General features: G+C 50.7%; 1 protein-coding gene across 2 annotated transcripts in view; it reads left to right on the top strand.

Moving 5' to 3' along the window:
* Window positions 1–22,387, top strand: part of LOC127586039 (retinoic acid receptor RXR-beta-A-like) — a 78,385-nt gene that overhangs the window by 43,200 nt on the left and 12,798 nt on the right. The window contains exons 6-7 of one of the 2 annotated variants that reach the window (XM_052043812.1): window positions 5,276–5,353; window positions 19,752–19,881. In XM_052043812.1, the coding sequence (XP_051899772.1) occupies window positions 5,276–5,353; window positions 19,752–19,881 (208 nt within the window). The remainder of the gene's footprint in view (window positions 1–5,275; window positions 5,354–19,751; window positions 19,882–22,387) is intronic. The other variant, XM_052043813.1, reaches the window with a different exon arrangement.

Raw genomic sequence — 22,387 nt, 5'->3', positions numbered from 1 at the left:
GGGGTGCGTGGGGAGGGACAGTGGAACAGCAAGCTGGTGATGTGAAGGGGGGGCCCTGAATGCGGAGGCTTGGTGGGGTGGAAGATGAGGACCGGGGGTAGGGGGAGCTCTGCCCCCTTGCTTTGAACAGGAGGAAGAGGGGATGGGAGCAAGATGCGGGAAATAGGTGAGATGCGGTTCAGGGTTCTGTCTGCTACAGAATTGTAGAGTCATACAGCACAGGAACAGGCCCTTCAGCCCAACTCGTCCATGCTGACCAAGGTGCCCATCTCAGCCAGTCCCATCTGCCTGTGTCTGGCCCATATCCCTATAAACCTCTCCTATCTGTGTACCTGTCCACGTGCCTTTGTTATGGACAGGCAGGATGGAGGCCGACTGTCCCTCCCAGAGCTGTCGAGGTTAAAGGGATGAGAAGGGTGCTTCAGGCTGAGGTAGCAGGGCAGCCGAAATCCCTGCCGCCCATGGAGGGAGAGGGGTCTGGGAGGAACTGAGGGGAGGCAGGTACAGGGGAAGGGAGTGAACGGGTCGAGGGAGGGGGGTGGGCATGTGAGCTTGGGGCAAGAGTGAGTTGAAGACGTGGGGTGGAGAGCCGAGGGAGCTGGAGTAAGGGAGGAGGGCAGGGCTGGGGAGGGAGGAAGCAAGCAGAGGAGGAGGGAGAAGGAAGTGAGGGGAATGAGGAGGGAGGGAAGGGGTTGAATCTACCCAGTTTTTCTACTAACTGAAACTGGAGCAACAGTACATGGCCTGGTCTGTGGCCAACTTGTGAGAGGAACAAGAGGGGTTGAGCTGAGATCTGCCAGCCCCAATAAGGCAGCGTTGAGGTGGGGACACCCGTTTCTAGAAGCACTCGCGCACCAGGGGTCCGGGACCATCGTCACGTGGCACAGACAAACGGCTCAGTAGATCCAGTCTCCCCTCCAGCCACACTGAAGCCCCAGGTACGTGCTGGCTCCCAGCTCCCTGCTGATGGTTCATCCACACGGCCGTACATCACACAAGGCCTCGGATGGTGCATGGGTGGGGCCTTCAGTCCCGCGTGGGTTCAGGGCCCTGAGCCTGGAGCCCGTGCTGCACACGGCACCGGCCAGGCTTGGCTTGCCGTGACACCAGCTCTCCGGAGCGGTCGTCCGCGGGGATGGTGCACAGACACGCCGCAGGGTCTTGCGCCCTCCCCAGCTTGGAGGGGTTAACGAGCCCCCTTCCATTCTACCTCTTGGGCAAGTCCAGCTGAGCTTACTGAAAATGCTTTGTGGAAGCTCACCGGTGCATCTCCTGCCTTCCTGGTGGTTGCCAGATACAGGAATAACTCTGGGAAGTGAATTTCAATGGACAATAGGAATTCTAAGCCATGGAGTCTTACAGCTCAGAAAGAGGCCCTTCGGCCCACCATGTCCCCGCTGACTGTCATACCTCTCTGTACTAATCCCAAGCATTTTGAGAGGAATTATCAGGAAAAGAAGATGCATTTCAGGATGGGGACAACGCTGGGAAGTCTGGCATTCTTACCCATCCTTAATTCTTCTCAAAGTTTTCACCTTGAACTGCTGCGCCGTGCATATTCCCACGGTGCTGTGCCAGGACCTAGACCCAGTGGGAATGAAGGGAAGGCTGACTAACTTGGGATGGTGTGAGACTCGGAGGGAAGCGTTTGTCCAGTTACAACCTCGTGGCCTCCAGTGAGACTGCTACGGGCTCTCTGGGGCTGTAGAGTCATGGAGTGGTGCAGCACCAAAACAGGCCCTTCGGCCCAACCGGTCCATGCTGACCAAGGTGCCTACCTGAGCTAATCCCATTTGTTGACCCATATCCCTCCAACCCTTTTCTATGGGGGAGGGGAAGCCAGGGTTCAGAAGTTCCTTGAACAAGAACATCAGTTTCTAAAGAGGAACTATGTAGATGGAGTCAAAGAGTTAGGCAGGCCCTTTGGCCCAACTCGTCATCCTGACCAAGATGCCCATCTCAGCCAGTCCCATCTGCCCGTGTCTGGCCCATATCCCTGTAAACCTCTCCTATCCGTGTACCTGTCCAGATGTCTTTGTTATGGACAGGAGGGAATGAGGCAGACTGTGCTTCCCAGAGGTGTCGAGGTTAAAGGGTTAAAACAGGCCCTTTGGCCCAACTCATCCAAGTTGTCTCCCTGAGCTAAGGGATAGAAAGGAACAGAACTGCCAAGATCACTGCAGCATACACATAGCTGGGTCCCGGAGGTAGAACAACATTTGTTTCACGCTTTCCCATTCCCCTGGTAATCACTTGTTGGTCTGTTGTGATTCAAATCTAGAGAGCCACCAGATTGTCACCTCGAGGCCCATTGACAGTGAGCTTCAGGCTTGGAGCTGCATTTAATGAGCTGAGAAGAACGTGCTCTGAACTACCACTGCTGAGGGTTGTGTGTTGGCTGAGGTCCAGTGTTAGATTGTTGGGTAGGGGAGGCCAACTCCTACCTCTCACTGGTACTCTGGTCTTAATAAAGTAGGTTGTTTCCTTGTTACTGTTGTACCTCCCTCATCACCAGGTATGAATAGCGGGCCTCAAGATTCAGGGGAATGAATTTAGGATGGAGATGAGGAGAAACTGCTTTTCCCAGAGAGTAGTAAATCTGTGGAATCCTCTGCCCAGGGAAGCAGTAGAGGCTACCTCATTAAATATATTTAAGACACAGAATTTTGCATAGTAGGGGAATTAAGGGTTATGGGGAAAAGGCAGGTAGGTGGATCTGAGTCCACGGCCAGATCAGCCATGATCTTATTCAATGGCGGAGCAGGCCCGATGGGCCAGATGGCCGCCTCCTGCTCCTATTTCTTATGTTCTTATACCCCCGCCGTGCTGTAGAGCTGTTCACGTTTATTGTCATAGACGCACACGCACACACACAGCATAAATGCCACAAAAGTTAGCTTTTTGCAGCAGCAGCACAGTACATTATAAGACGAGGACAATCATAAGTTAACATAAACTTAAATTAACAACAAATGGTACGTGACTTACACGTGTAAAATAAACGACGACGCCAGTGCCAGAGGGGCTTCTGTTCAGCAGGGCTGCTCTGTGTTGGTGCAGAGTTTGGTGTTGGTTGAAGACGGGATGACGTGCAGCACAGGTTACAGAGGAACTGAGCCCTCTTCAGAAAACAGTCCAACGTCGACCCTTCCTTTCCATTGTTCTCCTTTGGGTTTACATTAAAACTCTGTAAATCTGGCACGCCTGGGGATTTGATGGGGGCTAACTAGGTTGCGATGGTGTGAGACTTGGAGGGCGATATTTGTCCAGTTACAGACCTGGGGGCGTTAAGTGAGATTGCCACTTGGGTTCACATAGGAATGGGGCTGGCAAATTTTCCAAACTGTCGGATGTTATTCCCATTAATCCACTTTGAATTCCTTTTTTCTCTAGCTGTTACATAATAATGTAATAAATTTTCCAGTGAAAGTTTAAAGGGAGTGAAAGAGACAGGCCCAGTTGGGTTTAAAGAGACCCAGTGAAGAGACCCAAGTTTGAAGTGGCAGGAAAAGGAGGGAATCAGGAGGAGGGGGGGGAATTAGGGAAGAAGAGAGGGGGCTAGGTTGTGTTCCGGGGAGATGAAAGGGAGGATGGGGATTGGGAGAGGGACTTTAGGGGATGGAGTGTAGGAAAGATGGGAACTGGGAAGTGAGAAATTTGGGAATAGGGTGGGGGAAATTGGGATTTGGGAAACCTGGGAGGGCAAGACTGGAGGGGGAGGGAAGATGGAATCAAGGAGGTGCTAACCCAATTGATCGGAGAGCATTTAGACCTGGGAATTGTGGCAATAGATGGGAAGGCTGCCTGTATTAGACCCACGTTCAACATGAAGGAAACTTTTCTGGGTGTGAGGAGACCTTGGGGTCCACGATGGAGCTGGTGGTCACTTAGGCTGGAACTAATTGATGATTGTCAAAGTGCTGGAAGAGGTTAGTTGAAGATTTTGAGGAAATCACTGAGAAAGCACAGTGGCGGTGAACAGGGATTGTTGGAAGGCCTTCCTTGTGGCGGGGAAGAGAACGAAGGAAGGTGGACGATGCAAACAGCAGCGCTGGCCAGCAGGGAGCGGGCAGGGATTGAGACCACCCAGTGATCCGCTGGGGCACTCACTCACTCAGACTGGGGAAGACGTTCACTCACTCACACTCTCATTATTCGCACTTGTACACTTGCTTGCACGCCCCGTTGCAGACTGTTTTGCACCCCCCTGTGAACATAGACATCCTGCATGTGCACCCACGTGTGCTCCCCCATGCACTCCCTCCATGTATGCTCACCCTACACAGCTGACAACCATGTGCCTCGCCTCGGATGAGGTTTGAAACCAGGACCTTCCGATCCCAATGTGTCTGGACCACCCTGAATCCCACAAACCTCCAACCAGGCATGTTGCACAATATGGCCCCTTAAACATCACTGCAACAGCTTACCCGGTGATTGTCTCCTTGTTACTGTGTGTCATGTGCTACAACAGTGCCCACACTTCCAAAGTTAAGGCCCTCCCGGGATTACGAGCACCCGACTTATGGACACGCTTTGTATACGAGCGAGCCCCCATAAATATTACTAAATTCAAACAAGAACCAGTCTTTTGAAGCTGTTTCCATGTAACCTCCCCGCAGCAACCACTGTGTCTGAAGATCACACGCTGCCAGTTTCACTGCGGGAGGCCGCTTAAGAGAGTTGCTTTGGAAACCGACAAGCAATCACTTCTGTTGATACTTGCGCCATGATACTCTATTAAACAACGTAACATCCGCTGGTTCTTCAAGCCCCTGTTGAAATCAAGGCCTCATTGCCCCATGGGGCATCCTGTACCACTGTAACTGGGCAGGGGAGGACAATACAATTCATGTTAATTGGCCGTCGCCAACACCATCCATTACAGCACTGTGGAGGTGTTACAGTATCCAGAGATCTTGTGTACGGACAGAATCGACTTACGGACGTCAATAGAAATGGAACCTGTTTGTGACCCATGGACGGCCTGTACGTCATTGGCTGTAAAGTCCCTGTGTCAGGAAAGGTGCTACATAAATGTAATGTGTTGTTTTTGAAGGGAAGTGCTCCAGCTGTGAACGTGACCCCTCCTCTCCCACCCCCAGCCCGGGCTGAGTGAGGCAGCGGTGTGGGGACGGGGTCGAACGGATCCAAGGAGAGATCCCCCCACCCCTCCCTGGGAGTCTGCGCGCGGGATACCCCTCCGGACTTCGGACTTGTGTGTAATCCCGTCTCCATTCCGTGCTGCTCCTAACTTGCGTCTCTCTGCCATCAGATGGATGCGATTTCCCGAGTCCTCGCTGAGGCCGAGCCCCAAGCCACAGTCATACGCCGTGTGGTGACAGCTACAAAAGTAACTCCCTTTGTTTTGTGGGTTTTCTGCAGCGACTGAGCGGGAGGGTGGTGGCGGGGACAGAGTTAATCCCCCACGTGACATTGCGAACTCGTCCACCGACCGCCTGCCCTGCCCTGCCCTCCCCTCCCCGGCCACTGGCATGTGGGGGGCTGTGGGGTGCAGGGCAGCGTCCACAGTGAACGGCGAGGCTGCCTGGTGATGCGCCAGAGATCGGAGCTGCCTCTCATACCCGAGCTCCCTCCTCCTCCTCCGTCATCCTCTCTCCAAGTCCTTCCCCGCCCTTCCCCTCCACTTCTCCCCCGCTTTCCATGCCCCCCCACCCTACTTTTGCTCCTTTACCTATTCATCACCCCCTTCCTCCTGAAACTGCCCCCCTTCATGCCTCCTGCTCCCCTTTCCCCTCCTCTACCCCCTGTTCAGCCCCCTTCCTCTTGAACCTCCCCATCCTCTCCTCCCTTCTGTTGCAAAGAGGATGGGGCACAAAGTTGTGAATATTGGAATTGGTTTATTATTGTCACGTACCGAGGTACAGTGAAAAACTTGTCTTGCAAACCGATCGAACAGGTCAATCCATGACAGTGCATTGAGGTAGTACAGAGTACGTTGAGGTAGTACAGAGTAAAAACAATGACAGAATCAGTAGTATAGTGGTCAGCGTAACGCTTTACAGCGCCAGCGACCCGGGTTCAATTCTCGCCACTGTCTGTTCTCCCCGTGTCTGTGTGGGTTTCCTCTGGGTGCTCCTTGGGTAGTATGGGTTAGGAAGTTATGGGCATGCTATGTTGGCGCTGGAAGTGTGGCGACACTTGCGGGCTGCCCCAGAGCACGCTATTGCAAAAGATGCACAGAGTGTTTCGATGTACATGTGACAAATAACAATCTCTTATCTTAGAATGCAGAGTAAAGTGTCACAGCTACAGGGAAGTTCATTGCAGGTAGATAAGGTGCAAGGTCATAACAAGGATTGTGAGTCCATCTTATCGTATAAGGGAACCGTTCAATAGTCTTATCACTGTGGGATAGAAGCTGTCCTTGAACCTAGTGGTATGTGCCCTCAGGCTTCTGTATTTTCTGCCTGATGGGAGAGGGGCGTAGAGAGAATGACCCGGGTGGGTGGGGTCTTTGATTATGCTGGCTGCTTCATCAAGACACCGAGAGGTAAAGACAGAGTCCGTGGAGAGGAGGCTGGTTTCCGTGACGTGCTGGGCTGTGTCCACAACCCTTTGCTCCACAAATCTGGCTCCTCCTTAACAGAATCACAGTGTGACCATGCCTGGAGCTGGTGTACGGTTTTGGTCACCTTTTTAAGGAGGAATATGTTTGCTCTGGAAGCATTCTGAGAACATCCATGGGACGTGGGTGGGAGGTGGGAGCTGTTGGGTGAGGAGACGTTGGCTGGGCAGTGCCTGTACTTGAGGTTAAGAGAATGAGAGTTGGTATGAGTGAACTCCACAGGGTTATGAGGGGGAATTGAGACAATGGCTGCTGAGAGGATTCTTGCTGGGGAAAAATTGAACTGTGGAGCCTGGCTGAACAATAAGACAGCCTCTGAGATGATGTGAACCTTCGGAATTCCCTATCCTACAGAGCTCTGGGGATTGAATGGTTGAACGTGTTCGAGGCTGAGAGTAACAGGTCTCTGGTCTGCAGCGGAGTCGAAAGAGCAGGCAGCAAAAGGGAAGATGAGGTCAAGACGGGCCACAATCTTGTTGGATGGCAGAGCGGCCTCCGGTTCCTGGCCTCCTGCTGGCAGTGGTGAACAGACTGGGCGAAGGGGACGAGAGGATCTTGTGGTTTCAGGGGTAGAATGGCGAGGGGTAGTAGACTGGGAAAGAGAGCAGGAGGCCTGGTCAGAGAATGAGTGTGGGGGTGAAGGCACAGATGACGGCTGGATTTTGGGAGCATGGTCTTCTGGTCTCCACTGGAAGTGCTCTTGAAGCCCATTTCCCAACCCAACACCTCAACCACCACCTCTCAGGACAGAGTAAAGGAAGTAAAAGACATTGAGGAGGAACACGGCTACCATCCAGCCTTCAACTGAGCTCAGATATTTTGTGTATGTACCCGAGGACGTGAACACAAGAACGGGAAGCAGGAGTAGTCCACCCTGCCCTCTTCCCCACTCTGCCATTCAACACCATTCCCCTTGTACTTGCAGCCCGGAGGAGAGGGCGACATGTAAGGTATTCGAGTTTGCCGATGACACAAGAGTAGGTGGAAGGACATGTTGTGATGAGGATATTGTGACCCTGCAGCGGAGATAAAATGGCCGATGGAGCTTAATGTGCAGATATGTGAGATCCATAAGACATAGGAACAGATTAGGCCATTCGGCCCATCGAGTCTGCTCCGCGATTCAATCATGGCTGATTTTTTTTTCCTCTCAACTCCATTCTCCAACCCCATTAGTTGAGTTACAGGGAAAAATTAAACAGGTTAGGACTTTATTCCTTGGAGCGCAGAAGAATGAGGGGAGATTTGATAGAGGTTTACAAAATTAGGGGTATAGACAGAGTTAATGCGAGTAAGCTCTTTCTACCTAGATTAAGAGAGCTAAGTACGAGAGGACATGGCTTTAGGGTGAAAGGGGAAAGGATTAGGGGGAACTTCTTCACTCAAAGTGGTGGGAGTGTGGAACGAGCTGCCATCTGATGTGGTAAATGCGGGCTCACTCTTTAAATTTTAAGAATAAATTGGATAGATACATGGATGGGAGAGATCTGGAGGGTTACGGACTGGGTGCAGGTCAATGGAACTAGTGGACTAAAGTTTCAGCACAGACTGGAAGGGCCAAATGGCCTGTTTACTGTGCTGTAGTGTTCTGTGGTTCTCCCTCCTCCTCTTCCTCCTGTAACCCTTACCAATCAAGAACCTATCAATCTCTGCCTTAAATACTCCCAATGACTTGGCCTCCACAGTCCTCAGTGGCAGCAAATTCCACAGATTCACCGCCCTCTGGCTGAAGCAATTCCTCCTTATCTCTGTTCTAAAGGGACATCTCTTTATTCTGAGGCTGTGCCCTCGGATCCCAGAATCTCCCACTGATGGAAACATCCTCCCCACGTCCACTCTATCCAGGCCTTTCAGTGTTCGGTAGGTTTTAATGAGATTCCCAACAACCAATCACCACCCCCCCCACCCCCCACCCCCCAAGTCCTTCTGAAAAGGTTGTGCACTTCTGTACGAGGAATCAAAAGGCAGATTAGTTTTGAAATGGAGGGAGACTGCGATGAGTGGGGTACAGAGGGATCGAGGTGTTCAAGTGCATGAATTACATTACGTAGAGTTAGCAGGCAGGTATAATATGTAGTTAAGAAGACAAACAACATATTGGCCTATATTGCGAAGGGATTGGAATTGGTTTATCTTTGTCACTTGTACCAAGGTACAGTGAAAAACTTGTGCATACCGTTCATACAGATTAATTCATGACACAGTGCATTGAGGTAGTACAAGGTAAAACAATACAGAATGCAGAATAAAGTGTTACAGCTGCAGAGAAAGTGCCACGCCGGTAGACAATAAGGTGCAAGGTCACAACGAGGTACATTGCAAAGTCAAGAGTCCACCTTATTATACTAGTGAACAGTTCAATAGTCTTATAACAGCGGGGTAGAAGCTGTTCTTGAGCCTGGTGCTTTCAGGCTTTTGTATCTTCTGCTGGATGGGAGGGGGGAGAAGAGAGAATGTTCAGTTTAAGAATAGGAAGGTTTGTTATAACTGAGGTTACATCTGGAGTCCTGTGCACAGTTTTGTTCCCCTCACCTATAAAAGGATGTGGTAGCATTGTACTAAGGAGATTCACCAGGCTAAATCCTGGGATTAGAGTGTTGACCTATCAAGGGATGCTAGACAGTTTGGGTCTGTATCCTTTATAGAAGAATGAGGGGTGAACTCACTGAGGATATGAGATCCTGAGGGGGTTTTGATGGGGTAGATATTGAGATATCTCCACTCATTGGAGAGCCTCAAACAAGGGGACATAGTTACAAAATGGCCATTTAAAATTGAGGTGTGTAAAAATTTCATTCTGCAGAGGGTGTTGAACCTTTGGAACTCTTTACCTGAAAGGGTTGAGGCGGCTGGATCAGTGGAAGTGGAGGGAGATAAACTTATGCAAGGTGACGGCATTGAGAGCTCCATTGAGAACTGAGGCCTGGGGAAGATCAGCTGCGATCACATTGCATGGTGGAGTGGGCTCAAAGGGCCGAGAGGCCGCCTCCTGCTATGATTTTCTTGTGTTCTTGATTCCCTCGATATTCCAAAAATCCCGAGCATGGGAAAACATTGTTGCGTTTATCCTGCTGTCTTGTAAGAATTTTGTACTTTTCAACAAGACCAACTCGCATTCTTCTAACCTCCAGAGCAATGGTCTGGTCTGCGTAATCTCTCCTCGTGGGACAAACGCCCCATCCCAGGTGAACCTTTGCTGCACACCTGTCACACACATACCCTCCTTTAGTTGGGAGGAACAGACCCCTACACGATATTCTGGGTGCGCTCTCAGTAAGACACCTTCAGTCTCGTAGTTGAACCCTCTGGCAATAAAAGCCCGGTGCACCACTTGCCTTCCTAGCTGCCTGCTTCATGTTGACTTCCAGTGCCCTGTGTACTGGGCCATCCCTAACACAGCACCCTTCAGTCTCCCACTGGATCAACCTCTGCTTTGTTCACATTATGTTCCATCTGGCGTGTCCAAGTCCATTCACGGACCCTGTCTGTATCCCTCTGAAGCCTCTCTGTATCCTCCTCAAAGCCCACACTGCTACCCAGCTTTATTTTGCCAGCAAACCTGAATATATATATATATATATATATATGAAAAACCCTCAATCCCCTCGTGTCAATCAGCCGGGGCCCCAGTCTTGTGCCACCCCATCCAGAGAATGTATCCGTACTCTTTCCCCATCCTTTCCTAGTGTATGACCCTCAGTTACATGGCTGTAACTCTGTTTAATGACTAGTTGTGAGTCCCCTAATCAAAGGGCTTCTCAAAATCATATACAAAGTTCCCTCTTCTACATTTTGCAAGTCACAACCTCATAAAGCTCTTAACGGGTTTGTTGAACATCTTTTCCCTTCCATAAACCTACCTTGGCTTTGTCCAATCCTATTATTTTTCCAAGTGATTTGTTACCTGCAGAACATCAGCGTCATGCAGTCAATGAAAGAGTGAACTGCCCTCCCCGGTAATGGGGCTGTGATGCCTTGGGCCACATTTGGAGTCAAGACTTTGGCTGTAGTGTGATTACCTAGTCGACAGAACCCTGAAAGATGTTGAGGGAGCAGTGAGCCACTTCAATCAAACTTCACCACTGACTCAAACCAGGCTTTTGATCAATTCCTGACTGATTTCATTGAGATAAAAGGGGCCAAGTGGCTGTTAGCAGAAACTTGTGGCTAACCATTCCACCCTGATGTGAGTCAGTATGTTAAGTTTCATAAAATGTAGCTTGCTGCTTCCGTGCCTTGGTTCTGTCTGGTTGATGATCAGTCTCTCAAGTCCTGACGCGAGCTGTGCTCCATTTGTTAATGTGAGTCTCCCAGTGACAGAGCCTCACTCTGCAGTGAGGGGCGCACTTTTAATTGCAAGGTACTGAAGGGTGTTGTTGGAAGCAGTGATATATTGAACGTTGAATAAGCACGTTTTCTAGCATGGCCTTGAGTGTCTGCGTGGACTCACTGAGTAAATCTGGAGCAGCACACAATCTGCTGGAGGAACTCAGCGGGTCGAGCAGCATCCGTGGGAGGGAAAGGGATTGTCGACGTTCAGGGTTGAAAGCCTGCATCAGGACGGAAAGGGGAGATGGCAGGTATACAGAGGAGAAGGGGAGTGGTGAGACAGGAGTGCGAGGTGATTGGTGGACTGAGGAGGGGTGTAAGATGATGGGCGGGGAGGGGAAGGGGGTGTGGAGTTGGGAGACAGTGGCAGATGGATGAGAGATGGAGGCAGATAAAGAGAGAGGAAAATGAGTCAGATGGAGCGTGGTGTGGGGAGGGGAGGAGTGGATCTGTGCTGCAGCTAATTACAAAATGACAAATAGTATTTGCAATGGTTGCATCCCACGTATAATAGCGTGACCTCTTGCTTTAGGTTTCATCTCGTCGCCAGGAGTAATATAGATTAGATATAGAACCATAGAACCATACAGCACAAAACAGGCCCTTCGGCCCACCATGTTGTGCCGTCCATCAAACCACCCTCACACTATCTAACCCCTTCCTCCCGCATATCCCTCTATCTCACATTCGTCCATATGCCTATCCAACAAACTCTTGAACCTGTCCAATGTATCTGCCTCCACCACCACTCCAGGCAGCGCATTCCGTGCACCAACCACTCTCCGGGTGAAAAACCTCCCTCTGATATCTCCCCTGAACCTCCCACCCATAACCTTAAAGCCATGCCCTCTTGTCTTGAGCATTGGTGCCCTGGGAAGGAGGCGCTGGCTGTCTACTCTATCTATTCCTCTCAATATTTTATATACCTCTATCACGTCTCCTCTCATCCTCCTCCTTTCCAGTGAATAAAGCCCCAGCACCTTAAGCCTCTCCTCATATTCCATACGCTCTAATCCAGGCAGCATCCTGGTAAATCTCCTCTGCACCCTCTCCAACGCCTCCACATCCTTCCTATAATGCGGCGACCAGAACTGAACACAGTACTCTAAGTGTGGTCTAACTAGAGTTTTGTAAAGCTGCATCATCACTTCGCGGCTCTTAAACTCAATCCCACGATTTATGAAAGCTAACATCCCATTGGCCGCCTTAACTGCTCTATCCACCTGTGAGGCAACTTTCAGTGAACTGTGAATATGAACCCCCAGATCCCTCTGCTCCTCTATACTGCCAAGTACCTTGCCATTTACTTTGTACTCTGCCCTGGAGTTTGCCCTTCCAAAGTGTACCACCTCACACTTCTCCGGATTGAACTCCATCTGCGTTACATTGTATGTAGCACATACTGATGGTGTCACACAGTTGGTATTTCTGGTCCACATTTACCTTCTCCCCTCTCCCCGTTCCTCCTCTGACCCTGGGACGATAACCCATTCCTTTCTCTCCCTGTGTCAGCTACACTCGCCCATATGTTCGTCTCTCCCGGTTACACCAACGTGACAGTGAGTTCGACATTCCCGCCACTTTGGGTTCCTTCTGAGCGCGGAGCCGGATTTGCCAGTGTTTATGGTCTGGGTGCCCACTGCTAGGGATGGCCAACACTGCCTTAAGGGGCAGTCCTCTCAGCACTTGGTGGTTGTAATAACTGACAGCTCCGACAGCTGGCTGATCGGGGTGTGTGGCAGAGCCTGGGCGAGGCTTGACGTGAAACTTATTCTGCCTCAGCGGGAGAGATGCCTCCCAAGGTCCCTGGTGGGAGGATTGCTCCGGGATGAGTTAGTTTTGGAGGTTAGTGATGAACGGGCATTGCTTGTCACTGATCACAAAGTCCCGGCCCTTGTGTCTACCGAGGACTCCAGGGAAAGCTCTTTCACAAACTCGTTTAACCTGGGATTAGCCAGGAACTTAGAATCATGGAGCTATACAGCACAGAAACAGGCCCTTCAGCCCATCATGTCCATGCCAACCAATGTGCCTACCTGAGCTACATCACCCTAAACCTTTCCTATCCATGTACCTGTCCAAATGTCTTTTAAACATTGTAACTGTACCCGCGGTACGCTGACGGCATGTTAGTGTAGCGGTTAGCGTAACGCTATTACAGCGCCAGCGACCTGGGCTCAATTCTCCCCGTGTCTGCGTGGGTTTCCTCCGGGTGCTCCGGTTTCCTCCCACATTCCGAAGACGTACGGGTTAGGAAGTTGTGGGCTTGCTATGTTGGTGCTGGAAGCGTGGAAACAGTTGCGGGCTGTCCCCAGAACACTCTGCGCAAAAGATGCATCTCACTGTGTGTTTTGATGTACCTGTGACTAATAAAGAGATCTTACCTCTACCACTTCCACTGGCAGCTCATTCCACATATCCACCACCCTCTGTGTGGAGAAAGTTGCCCCTCAGGTCCCCTTTAAATCTTTCCCCTCTCAGCTTAAACCTCTGCCCTCTAGTTTCAGACTCCCCTACCCTGGGGAAAAGACTGACTATCCACCTTATATATGCCCCTCATGATTTTATAAACCTCTATAAGGTCACCCCTCAGCCTCCCACGCTCCAGGGAAAACAGTCCCAGCCTGTAACTACAGCCCTCCATTCTAATCCACTTCAGGGAAAAGTCCCAGCATATCCAGTCTCTCGCTATAACTCAAGTCCTGGCAACACCCTGGTGAATCTCTTCTGCACCTCCTCCAGCTTAGTGACATCCTTCCTTTAGCACGGTGACCAGAACTGCACACAATACTGCAAGTGCAACTTGATGTTAGAAAACCTCGGCCCCAGGATGGGGCTGTCACATGGGAGTTGGGCATCCTGCGCTGCTACTGGTCCAGGCATGCTGATGGATGTCAGTGGATCCTGGATCGATGCAGGGGTAGGTTGCCCGGCATCACGCGATGAAGCCAGTGAGGTGGCCAGGGACCTGGCTCACTGGAGAGCGGGTAGTTGTGAAAGGACTGTTGCCGTCCAACCAGAAAAGGAGGGAAGTACCATCAGATACTCCCTATCCATGGGACAGATATCTGTTCCGTCCCTGTGGTGGGAGACCCAGAAAACCGTGAAGTGGTGGAGAGCTGCTGCTTCAGAGTGCACAAGGAACAGATGTAGACCACCCCTCCCATCCAGCCTCCCCCCATGTCAATAAGGTCATGGCCGATCTGGTTATCGTGGAGTCACACAGCATGGAAACAGGCCCTTCGGCCCACCATGTCCCTGCTGACCATCAACTCCCCATCTGTACTGATCCCATTTCCCAGCACTTGGTCCATAGACCACCATGCCATTGGAGTGCTCATCCAGAGAAATGTTATGAGGGTCTCTGCCTCCACTACCCCCCTCAGGCAGTGAGTTCCGGATATCAACCTCCCTCTGGGGAGAAATAAATTTCCTTTAGTGCCCTACAAACCACCTGCCCCTTACCCTAAACCTATGCCTTCTTGTTTTTAGATACCTCTGCCATGGGTAAAGTTGCCAACTACCCTTGTATGCTTCTGTTAGGTCCCCCCCCCTCTGCCGCCTCCATTCCAGGGAGAACAAACGCAGCCTCTCTAGTCTCTCCCCATCCCAGGCAGCGACCTGGTGAACCTCCTTTGCACCCTCTCCAGTGCAGTCACACCCTCAGCTCCATGTTCCCACCTATCTCTGTAACCTTTCATTATCAGGAACCTGCCCAGCTACCATTAAAAGTAGTCTGCTTACGCCACACTGTGAGAAGGAGTGTTCCGATGGCTTCTCAGTCCTCCTCTCTTCCTCGGGTGGCACAAGCAGAGCTGTCGGCTGACCGCCCCAGTGAGCTGGGCTCAATCCTGACCCCAGGTGCCATCTGTGTGAGAGCCTACATGGAGTGTGAATGGGTTGGTGAGTTAATTGACAGCTGTGAATGGTCTCAGTGTGAGGTGAGGGTAGAATCTGGGGGAAGTTGTGGGGAGAATGAACTGGATTAGAACAGAAGGCAGTAACGAGGAGAGGTTGGGCAGGCTGAGTTTATTCTCACTGGAACTAGGAGGCTGAGGGATGACTTTTTAGAGGTTTATAAATTTACAATGGATGTAGATAGGGTAGGTGGGAGCCTAAAACTAGGGTCCAGGTTTAAGGTGTGAGGGGAAAAATTTAAAGGAAATCAGAGGGGTAGGTTTTGCTCACAGCGTGGTGGGTGTTTGGAAGGAGCTGTCAGGGTGGGGACAGTTACAATGTTTAAAAGGCATTTGGACAGGTTAACGGGTAGGAAAGGAGCAGAGGGACACGGGCCTAATGCAGGCAAATAGGGCTAGTGCGGACAGGCACCATAGTCGGCACGGACTCGATGAGCCAAAGGGCCTGTTTCTCTGCTGGATGATTCAATGATTGTAGAGTAGGGTTAGTGCAAATGGGTGCTTGATCAGCATAGATTCGATGGGCTGAAGGGCCTGTTTCTGTGCTGGATGATTCTGTGACTCTAAGTGGGCGACCCCTTATTTTAGAACATAGAACAGTAAGCACAATACAGGCCTTTCAGCCCACAATATCGTGCCGACCTTTAAACCTCGCCTACGACTAACCCCTTCCTCCCACATATCCCTCTATTTTAAATTCCTCCATATGCTTATCTAGCAAACTATTGAATTTGACTAATGTACCTGCCTCCACCACTACCCCAGGCAGTGCATTCCACGCCCCAACCACTCTCTGGGTAAAAAACCTCCCTCTGATATCTCCCTTGAACTTCCCACCCATTACTTTAAAGCCATGGCCTCTTGTATTGAGCATTGGTGCCCTGGGAAAGAGGTGCTGGTTGTCCACTCTATCTATTCCTCTTAATATTTTGTACACCTCTATCATGTCTCCTCTCATCCTCCTTCTCTCCAAAGAGTAAAGCCCCAGCTCCCTTAGTCTCTCCTCACAATCCATGCTCTTCAAACCAGGCAGCATCCTGGTAAATCTCCTCTGCACCCTTTCCAACGCTTCCACATCCTTGCTATAATGAGGTGACCAGAACTGGACACAGTACTCCAAGTGTGGTCTAACCAGAGTTTTGTAGAGCTCCATCATTACTTTGCGGCTCTTAAACTTGATCCCATGACTTATGAAAGCTAATGTCCTATAAGTTTTCTTAACTACCCTATCCACCTGTGAGGCAACTTTCAGGGATCTGTGGATACGAACCCCCAGATCCCTCTGCTCCTCCACACTCCCCAGAATCCTGCCATTCACCTTGTACTCCGCCTTGGAGTTTGTCCTTCCAAAGATTCCTCAGGATCTTTCTGTTTTGCTCAAGTGTAGATGGGGAGTGTGTCACAGGAGGAGGGGTGACGTGCACTGCATCTGTATTCTGTGGAGTTTCAATGAATGAGGGGTGAAATGTGCAAAGTTCTTGTAGTCCTTGAGAGGGTGTGCGTAGAGTTGATGCGCCCCCACCCCCTGTGTGGGGGTCTGAGACCAGGGGTCACGCTCTCAATGGGAGGGGTTGGCCAATCAAGCTAGAAATAAGGAGGGATTCATTCACCCAGAGGCTGCTGGCTCTCTGAAACTCTCTACCCAAGTGAAGCCTCGACTTGTTCAGAACAGAGGTCAATAGATATTTAAGGGATATTAGGGGATGTGAGGTCAAGGCAGGGAGGTGGAAGATCAGCCACAGTCTGATGGGTCCAGACAGCCAACTCCCTCTCCTCCAACTGTTCTTGTTCCATGTTGTGGGTGACACTAGGGGTCAGAAAATGAGATTGGTGGGGGGTGGGGGGGGGGCATGAGGCTGGAGAGCAGATTGCTCAGGAAGTTGTTAACTGGGAGCGTTGTAATAGTTACCACAGCAGCCCTGTCAATGCATGTCAGAGAGTGACTACGATCCATCGTACATTCAGATCCACAAATAACTAACAAGGGCCTTGCGTAGACTAATGGATAGCTCGGAGTGAGTGATGGGTGGGAATCTGTTGGTGGGGTTCAGGTGGTTTCTGGAGAGAATAATGGAATGAGTTACAAGCTGGGGTCTGACTGAGTGGCCCACGTGGTTGAATGGGCCACCCAGTCAGACCCCAGCTTGTAACTTATTCCAGTCTTCCGCTCATACCCAGGTGTGAGCGGAAGACTGGAATCTACAGAAGTACTGTAGAGTTTAACATCTCCCTCTGTATTGGTCTCCTCCTTTATCCACTCCAGCTTCTGTCTGCTCATCCAGTGTCTTCTGTTGTGGTGCAGTGGTGGTTTGGCCCTGTAGACACACTGCAGGCTGTGCCTGACTGGGATTGCTGTCCAGAGGCAGTCTTCTCCCTGAGCACGTCCGTGTTGATACACCTGCCATAGAAACCTTTGTTCAGAATAAAAAAATATGTACAGGAGAAGAAGCTGTGCAAAACTTCTACATTAATTGTCAGTACATTCAGTAGTGTTAACTTATTTCTTTAAAACCATGGCACCATTGGCACTCAATGTTCAAGGGGCTTCCCCACCCGTCCCAGCCCCTCAATGTCCAGCAGCGGAGGGACCCTAGACTGTGGTTCTTCCCCCACAGAGCCTTTGCATTGGCTGCACCGAGCTTCAGTGTGTCTCTCAGCACATCCTCCTGCAGCTGGGATTGTGCCCATCGGCAGCGTTCCCTTACGGACATCTCGCTGTGCTGGGAGACCAACAGGTTTCCATTAGGACCATACAGCACAAAACAGGCCCTTCGGCCCACCAAAGGGTCACCGAGTCAATGACCTTCCAGCAGCACTTGATGTCTGTCGCTGTGTGTCCCCGGGAACAGCCCGGAGATCAGAGTGTCCTCTGTCACTCAGCTGCCAGAATCTGCTGGTCCCAGTGTTGGGCAGAAGAGTAGACAGCCGGTATCTTTCTCCCCAGGGTAAAAATGTCTCATACTAGAGGGCATGCATTTAAGGTGAGAAGGGGGTAAGTTCAAAGGAGATGTGTGGGGCAAGTTTTTTTATTTCCACAGAGAGTGGTGGGTGCCTGGAATGCGCTGCCAGGGGTGGTGGTGGAGGCAGATACGATAGAGGCGTGTAAGAGGATCTTAGATAGGTACATGGGTGTGCAGAACATGGAGGGATGTGTACATTGTGGAGGCAGAAGGGATTAGTTTAGTTAGGTGTTTAATTACAAATTTAATTAGCTTGGAACAACGTCATGGGCTGAAGGGCCTGTTCCTGTGCTGTACTGTTCGATGTTCTAAGAATCTGGGTTTAGGATTCCTGAAACATCGAAGACTTTGAGGTTTATGATAGACCTGGGGAGGCTGGCAGAGACGGTGGCGCACTGAGTTGCACCGAGCTTGGACACATGGTGTGAGTTGCCACAGGAGGGCTCTGGCACTTTGTCTTCAGCGTACCCTGGAGCCTGATAGGATTCTCTCACTTGGTTACTTTTCCTTTCCCATATATCTGAGCAGAACCGAACGTAGCCACGGTGGGTAGAGGCATTAAAGGTGAGGCAAGATCTCATTGAGTGTTAGGACGGGGAGGAGGCACTGAGTGGATTTCTCTTCCTCCAGTGCTTCAGCATCGATACATTTACCTCTGGGCAGTGGGAGGCTTTGTCTTTGGTTCCATTTTAAGCTTGTGTGTGACAGGTGGGTTACCTGGTTGTTACTGGCAGAGGAACCTTTGTCTCCAGTGTCTAAAGTGTGTCAGCGTCGAGGTAACCCAACACATCCTGAATCGTCACCTGAAATGTCACCTGCTTTTCCCTGTGGAGAGACAAACGGAGTTATAGTCTGCTCTGCTTTTCCCCTCCTATATATCGGGCTTCCCCTTTTTCCCATCTTCAGTCCTGAGGAAGGGTCCTGACCCGAAATGTTGGCTGCCTGCTTTTCTCCGCGGAGGCTGCCTGGCCTGCTGAGTTCCTCCAGCATCATCGTGTTTCTCAATGAATCAATACATTGCTGTGAGACACAGTTACAAATGGGGCAGTCCGGGTGAAGAATGCGAACTTCCTTTCCCCAAAGACATTCAGGTCCAGCTGAAGGGTCTCGACCTGAAACGTCGACTGTCCATTTCCCCATAGATGCTGCCTGACCCACTGAGTTCCTCCAGCATCCTGTGTGTTGCTTCGGGAACCACGTGCTTTTCATAACAGCCTGGTGGTTTCTCCTCACTAACACTGATAACAGCTTTCTCACAATTACAGGTCATTAATTGTATTTAAATTCCCCAGAGGGAATGGTGGGTTTGAACTCCCTTCTGTGGATTCACAGCCCAGTAACCTTGCCACAGTACTGCTTTGTTCCAGTGAGGCACTGTAGCTGGCAATATGCTTGTCTCTGAGTCGGACGGTTGTGAATTCAAGCTTTGGGCATCACAGAGCTGAAATACTGTAGGTCAGACCTCAGAAAAAGATGGGGAAATGTTCAAGGAGGTAACATCCTTATTCTGCTGGGTGTGAGCTGAGGTACGGCAGGCAGAGCTCTGCTCCTGAGTCAGCAGGTCACGGTTGTGAACCAGCATGTGGACTCGGGGTCCAGTCTGACTCTCCCTTGTTGTACACTGGAGCACGGTGTGTCAAACTGCTGTCATTTGGAGGGAATGTTAACTGTTGGCCCTCCTGGCTGACACTATTTTGCAAAGAAGCACAGACATCCTCTCCAGTACCTGGGCCAATACCTTCCCAGCAGCCAGTGTTACCAATGCTATCCGTAGTCTCCATGCTGTTTGTTGGCGCTTGCTCTCTGCAAACAGGTTGCTGTGACTCCCACATTAAAATGGAGACTGCTCGGCGAGAGAGCGTTGTTGGTCGTAACCTGCTTCGGGACATCTCAAAATGAGATGTAAGTGTACTGAGCCACTGTGCAACCACAAATAACTTCCTGCTCCTTCCACAGCCCAACGACCCGGTGACGAACATCTGCCAGGCTGCGGACAAGCAGCTCTTCACGTTGGTGGAGTGGGCGAAGCGCATCCCCCATTTCTCTGACCTCCCGCTGGACGATCAGGTCATCCTCCTGAGAGCAGGTGAGGCACCTTGTTCTGGCGTGTGGGGGCTTTGGTTCTGCTCGAATGGGGAGGGTGTTACTGCAGCCTGACGTTGTGGGTGACACTAACATTGGTGGAATAGCGGATATAAAGAAGGTTAGCTAAGATTACAGCGGGATCTTGATCAACTGGGCCAAGGAATGGTAGATGGAGTTTAATTGGGATTGGTTTATTATTGTCACTTGTACCAAGGTACAGTGGAAAAACTTGTCTTGCATATGGATCGTACAGGTCAATTCATTACACAGTTACATTGAGTTAGTACAGAGTGCATTGATGTAGTACAGGTAAAAACAGTAACAGTCTGGAGTAAAGTGTCACAGCTACAGAGAAAGTGCTGTGCAGTAAGGTGCAAGGTCACAACAAGGTAGATCGTGAGGTCATAGTCCATCTCATTGTATAAGGGAACTGTTCAATAGTCTTATCACAGTGAGGTAGAATCTGTCCTTAAGTCTGGTGGTACGTGCCCTCAGGCTCCTGTATCTTCTACCCGATGGAAGAGGAGAGAAGAGAGAATGTCCTGGGTGGGTGGGGTCTTTGATTATGCTGGCTGCTTCACCAAGACAACGAGAGGTAAAGACAGAGTCCAAGGGGGGGAGGCTGGTGTCCGTGATGCGCTGGGCTGTGTCCACAACTCTCTGCAGTTTCTTGCAGTCCTGGGCAGAGCAGTTGCCGTACCAAGCCATGATACATCCAGATAGGATGCTTTCTATGGTGCATCGGCAAAAGTTGGTGAGCGTGAAAGGGGACAAACCAAATTTCTTTAGCCTCCTGAGGAAGTAGAAGCACTGGTGAGCTTTCTTGGCCGTGGCATCTACGTGATTTGACCAGGACGGGCTGTTGGTGATGTTCACTCCAAGCTCTCAACCCTCTTGACCTCAGCGCCATTGATGTAGACAGGTGCATGCACAGCCCCCCCTTTCCTGAAGTCAATGACCAGCTCTTTTGTTTTGTTGACATTGAGGGAAAAGTTGTTATCATTTGAGGGAAAGGTAATTTGGATAAATGCAGGGTGTTGTAGTTTGGTAAGACAAACCAGGGCAGGACTTGCATTGGAAATGGCAGGGCCCAGGCGAGTACTGGAGCACAGAGAGACCTGGGGAGGTGTATGTACATAGTTCCTTGAAAATGGTGACACAGCTAGACAGGCTGGTGAAGAAGGTTTTGGCACATTTGCCTTCATCAGTAAGAATACTGAGTACAGGAGTTGGGACGTCATGTTACAGCTGTACAAGACGTTGGTGAGGCCGCACTCTGAGTACTGTGAACGGTTCTGGTCGCCCTGCTGTAGGAAGGACGTCATTAAACTGGAGAAGATTCAAAAAAGATTTACAAGGATGTTACTGGGACTGGAGGTTTTGAGTTATGAGGAGAGACTGGATAGGCTGGGACTTTTTTCACTGGAGTGCAGGAGGTTGAGCAGTGACTTTATAGAGGTTTATAAAATCATGAGGGGCGTAGATGAGCTGAATAGCCAGTCTTTTCCCCAGGGTGGGGGAGGGCAAAGGTTTAAGGTGAGAGGGGAGAGATTTAAAGGGGACCTGAGGGGAAAGTTTTCCACACAGAGGCTGGTGGGTGTGTGGAAGTAGCTGCCAGAGGAAGTGGTGGAGGCAGGTACAATTACAGTGTCCTAAAAAAACATTTGGACAGGTACATGGATAGGAAAGGTTTATAAGATAAGATCTCTTTATTAGTCACATGTACATCGAAACACACAGTGAAATGCATCTTTTGCGTAGTGTGTGCTGGGAGCAGCCCGCAAGTGTCACCACGCTTCCGGCGCCAACATAGCACGCCCACAACTTCCTAACCTGTACGTCTTTGGAATGTGGGAGGAAACCGGAGCACCCGGAGGAAACCCACGCAGACACGGGGAGAATGTACAAACTCCTTACAGACAGCGGCCGGAATTGAACCTGGGTCGCTGGTGCTGTAATAGCGTTACGCTAACTGCTACACTACCGTGTCTGCCCCTTAGAGGGATATGGGCCAAACGCAGGCAAATGGGACTAGCTCAGGTCAGGTACGGATGTATCGGGGCAAGGGGCCTATTTCTGTGCTGTCTAGATCTATGACTGAATTCTCGTGCCAAGCACTCTCCTGGGACTGAGGCATGCAGACCCCACTGGGAGATGGCTCTCTGCCTGCCAGCTGTATGGTGAAGCCCCACACCCCCAAGTGAGGGAAGGAGGGTGAGGAGGTGAAACCCAAAGTGAGTGGCTGATGCCACGCCGGGAGGGGGAGATGGTGCTGGGTCAGGTTCTCATCCTGAGACAGCTCAGCAGCTGGTAGCTCCAGAGTCCCGGGTTTGATCCTGACCTCTGGTGCTGTCTGTGTGGAGTCTGCAGGTTCTCCCTGCGACTGCGTGAGTTCCCTCCGGCGCTCTGGTCGATGGGTTAATGGGCCGCTAATGTAGATGGGTGGTAGAATTGATGGGAATGTGGTGAGAATAGGTCACGGAAAATTCATTGCTGTTGCCAATTTG

The sequence above is a fragment of the Pristis pectinata genome, chromosome 34, assembly GCF_009764475.1.
Source record: "Pristis pectinata isolate sPriPec2 chromosome 34, sPriPec2.1.pri, whole genome shotgun sequence".
Classification (NCBI taxonomy): domain Eukaryota; kingdom Metazoa; phylum Chordata; class Chondrichthyes; order Rhinopristiformes; family Pristidae; genus Pristis; species Pristis pectinata.
The sequence above is the reverse complement of the archived record's forward strand: the minus strand, read 5'-3'. Positions and strand labels throughout refer to the sequence as shown.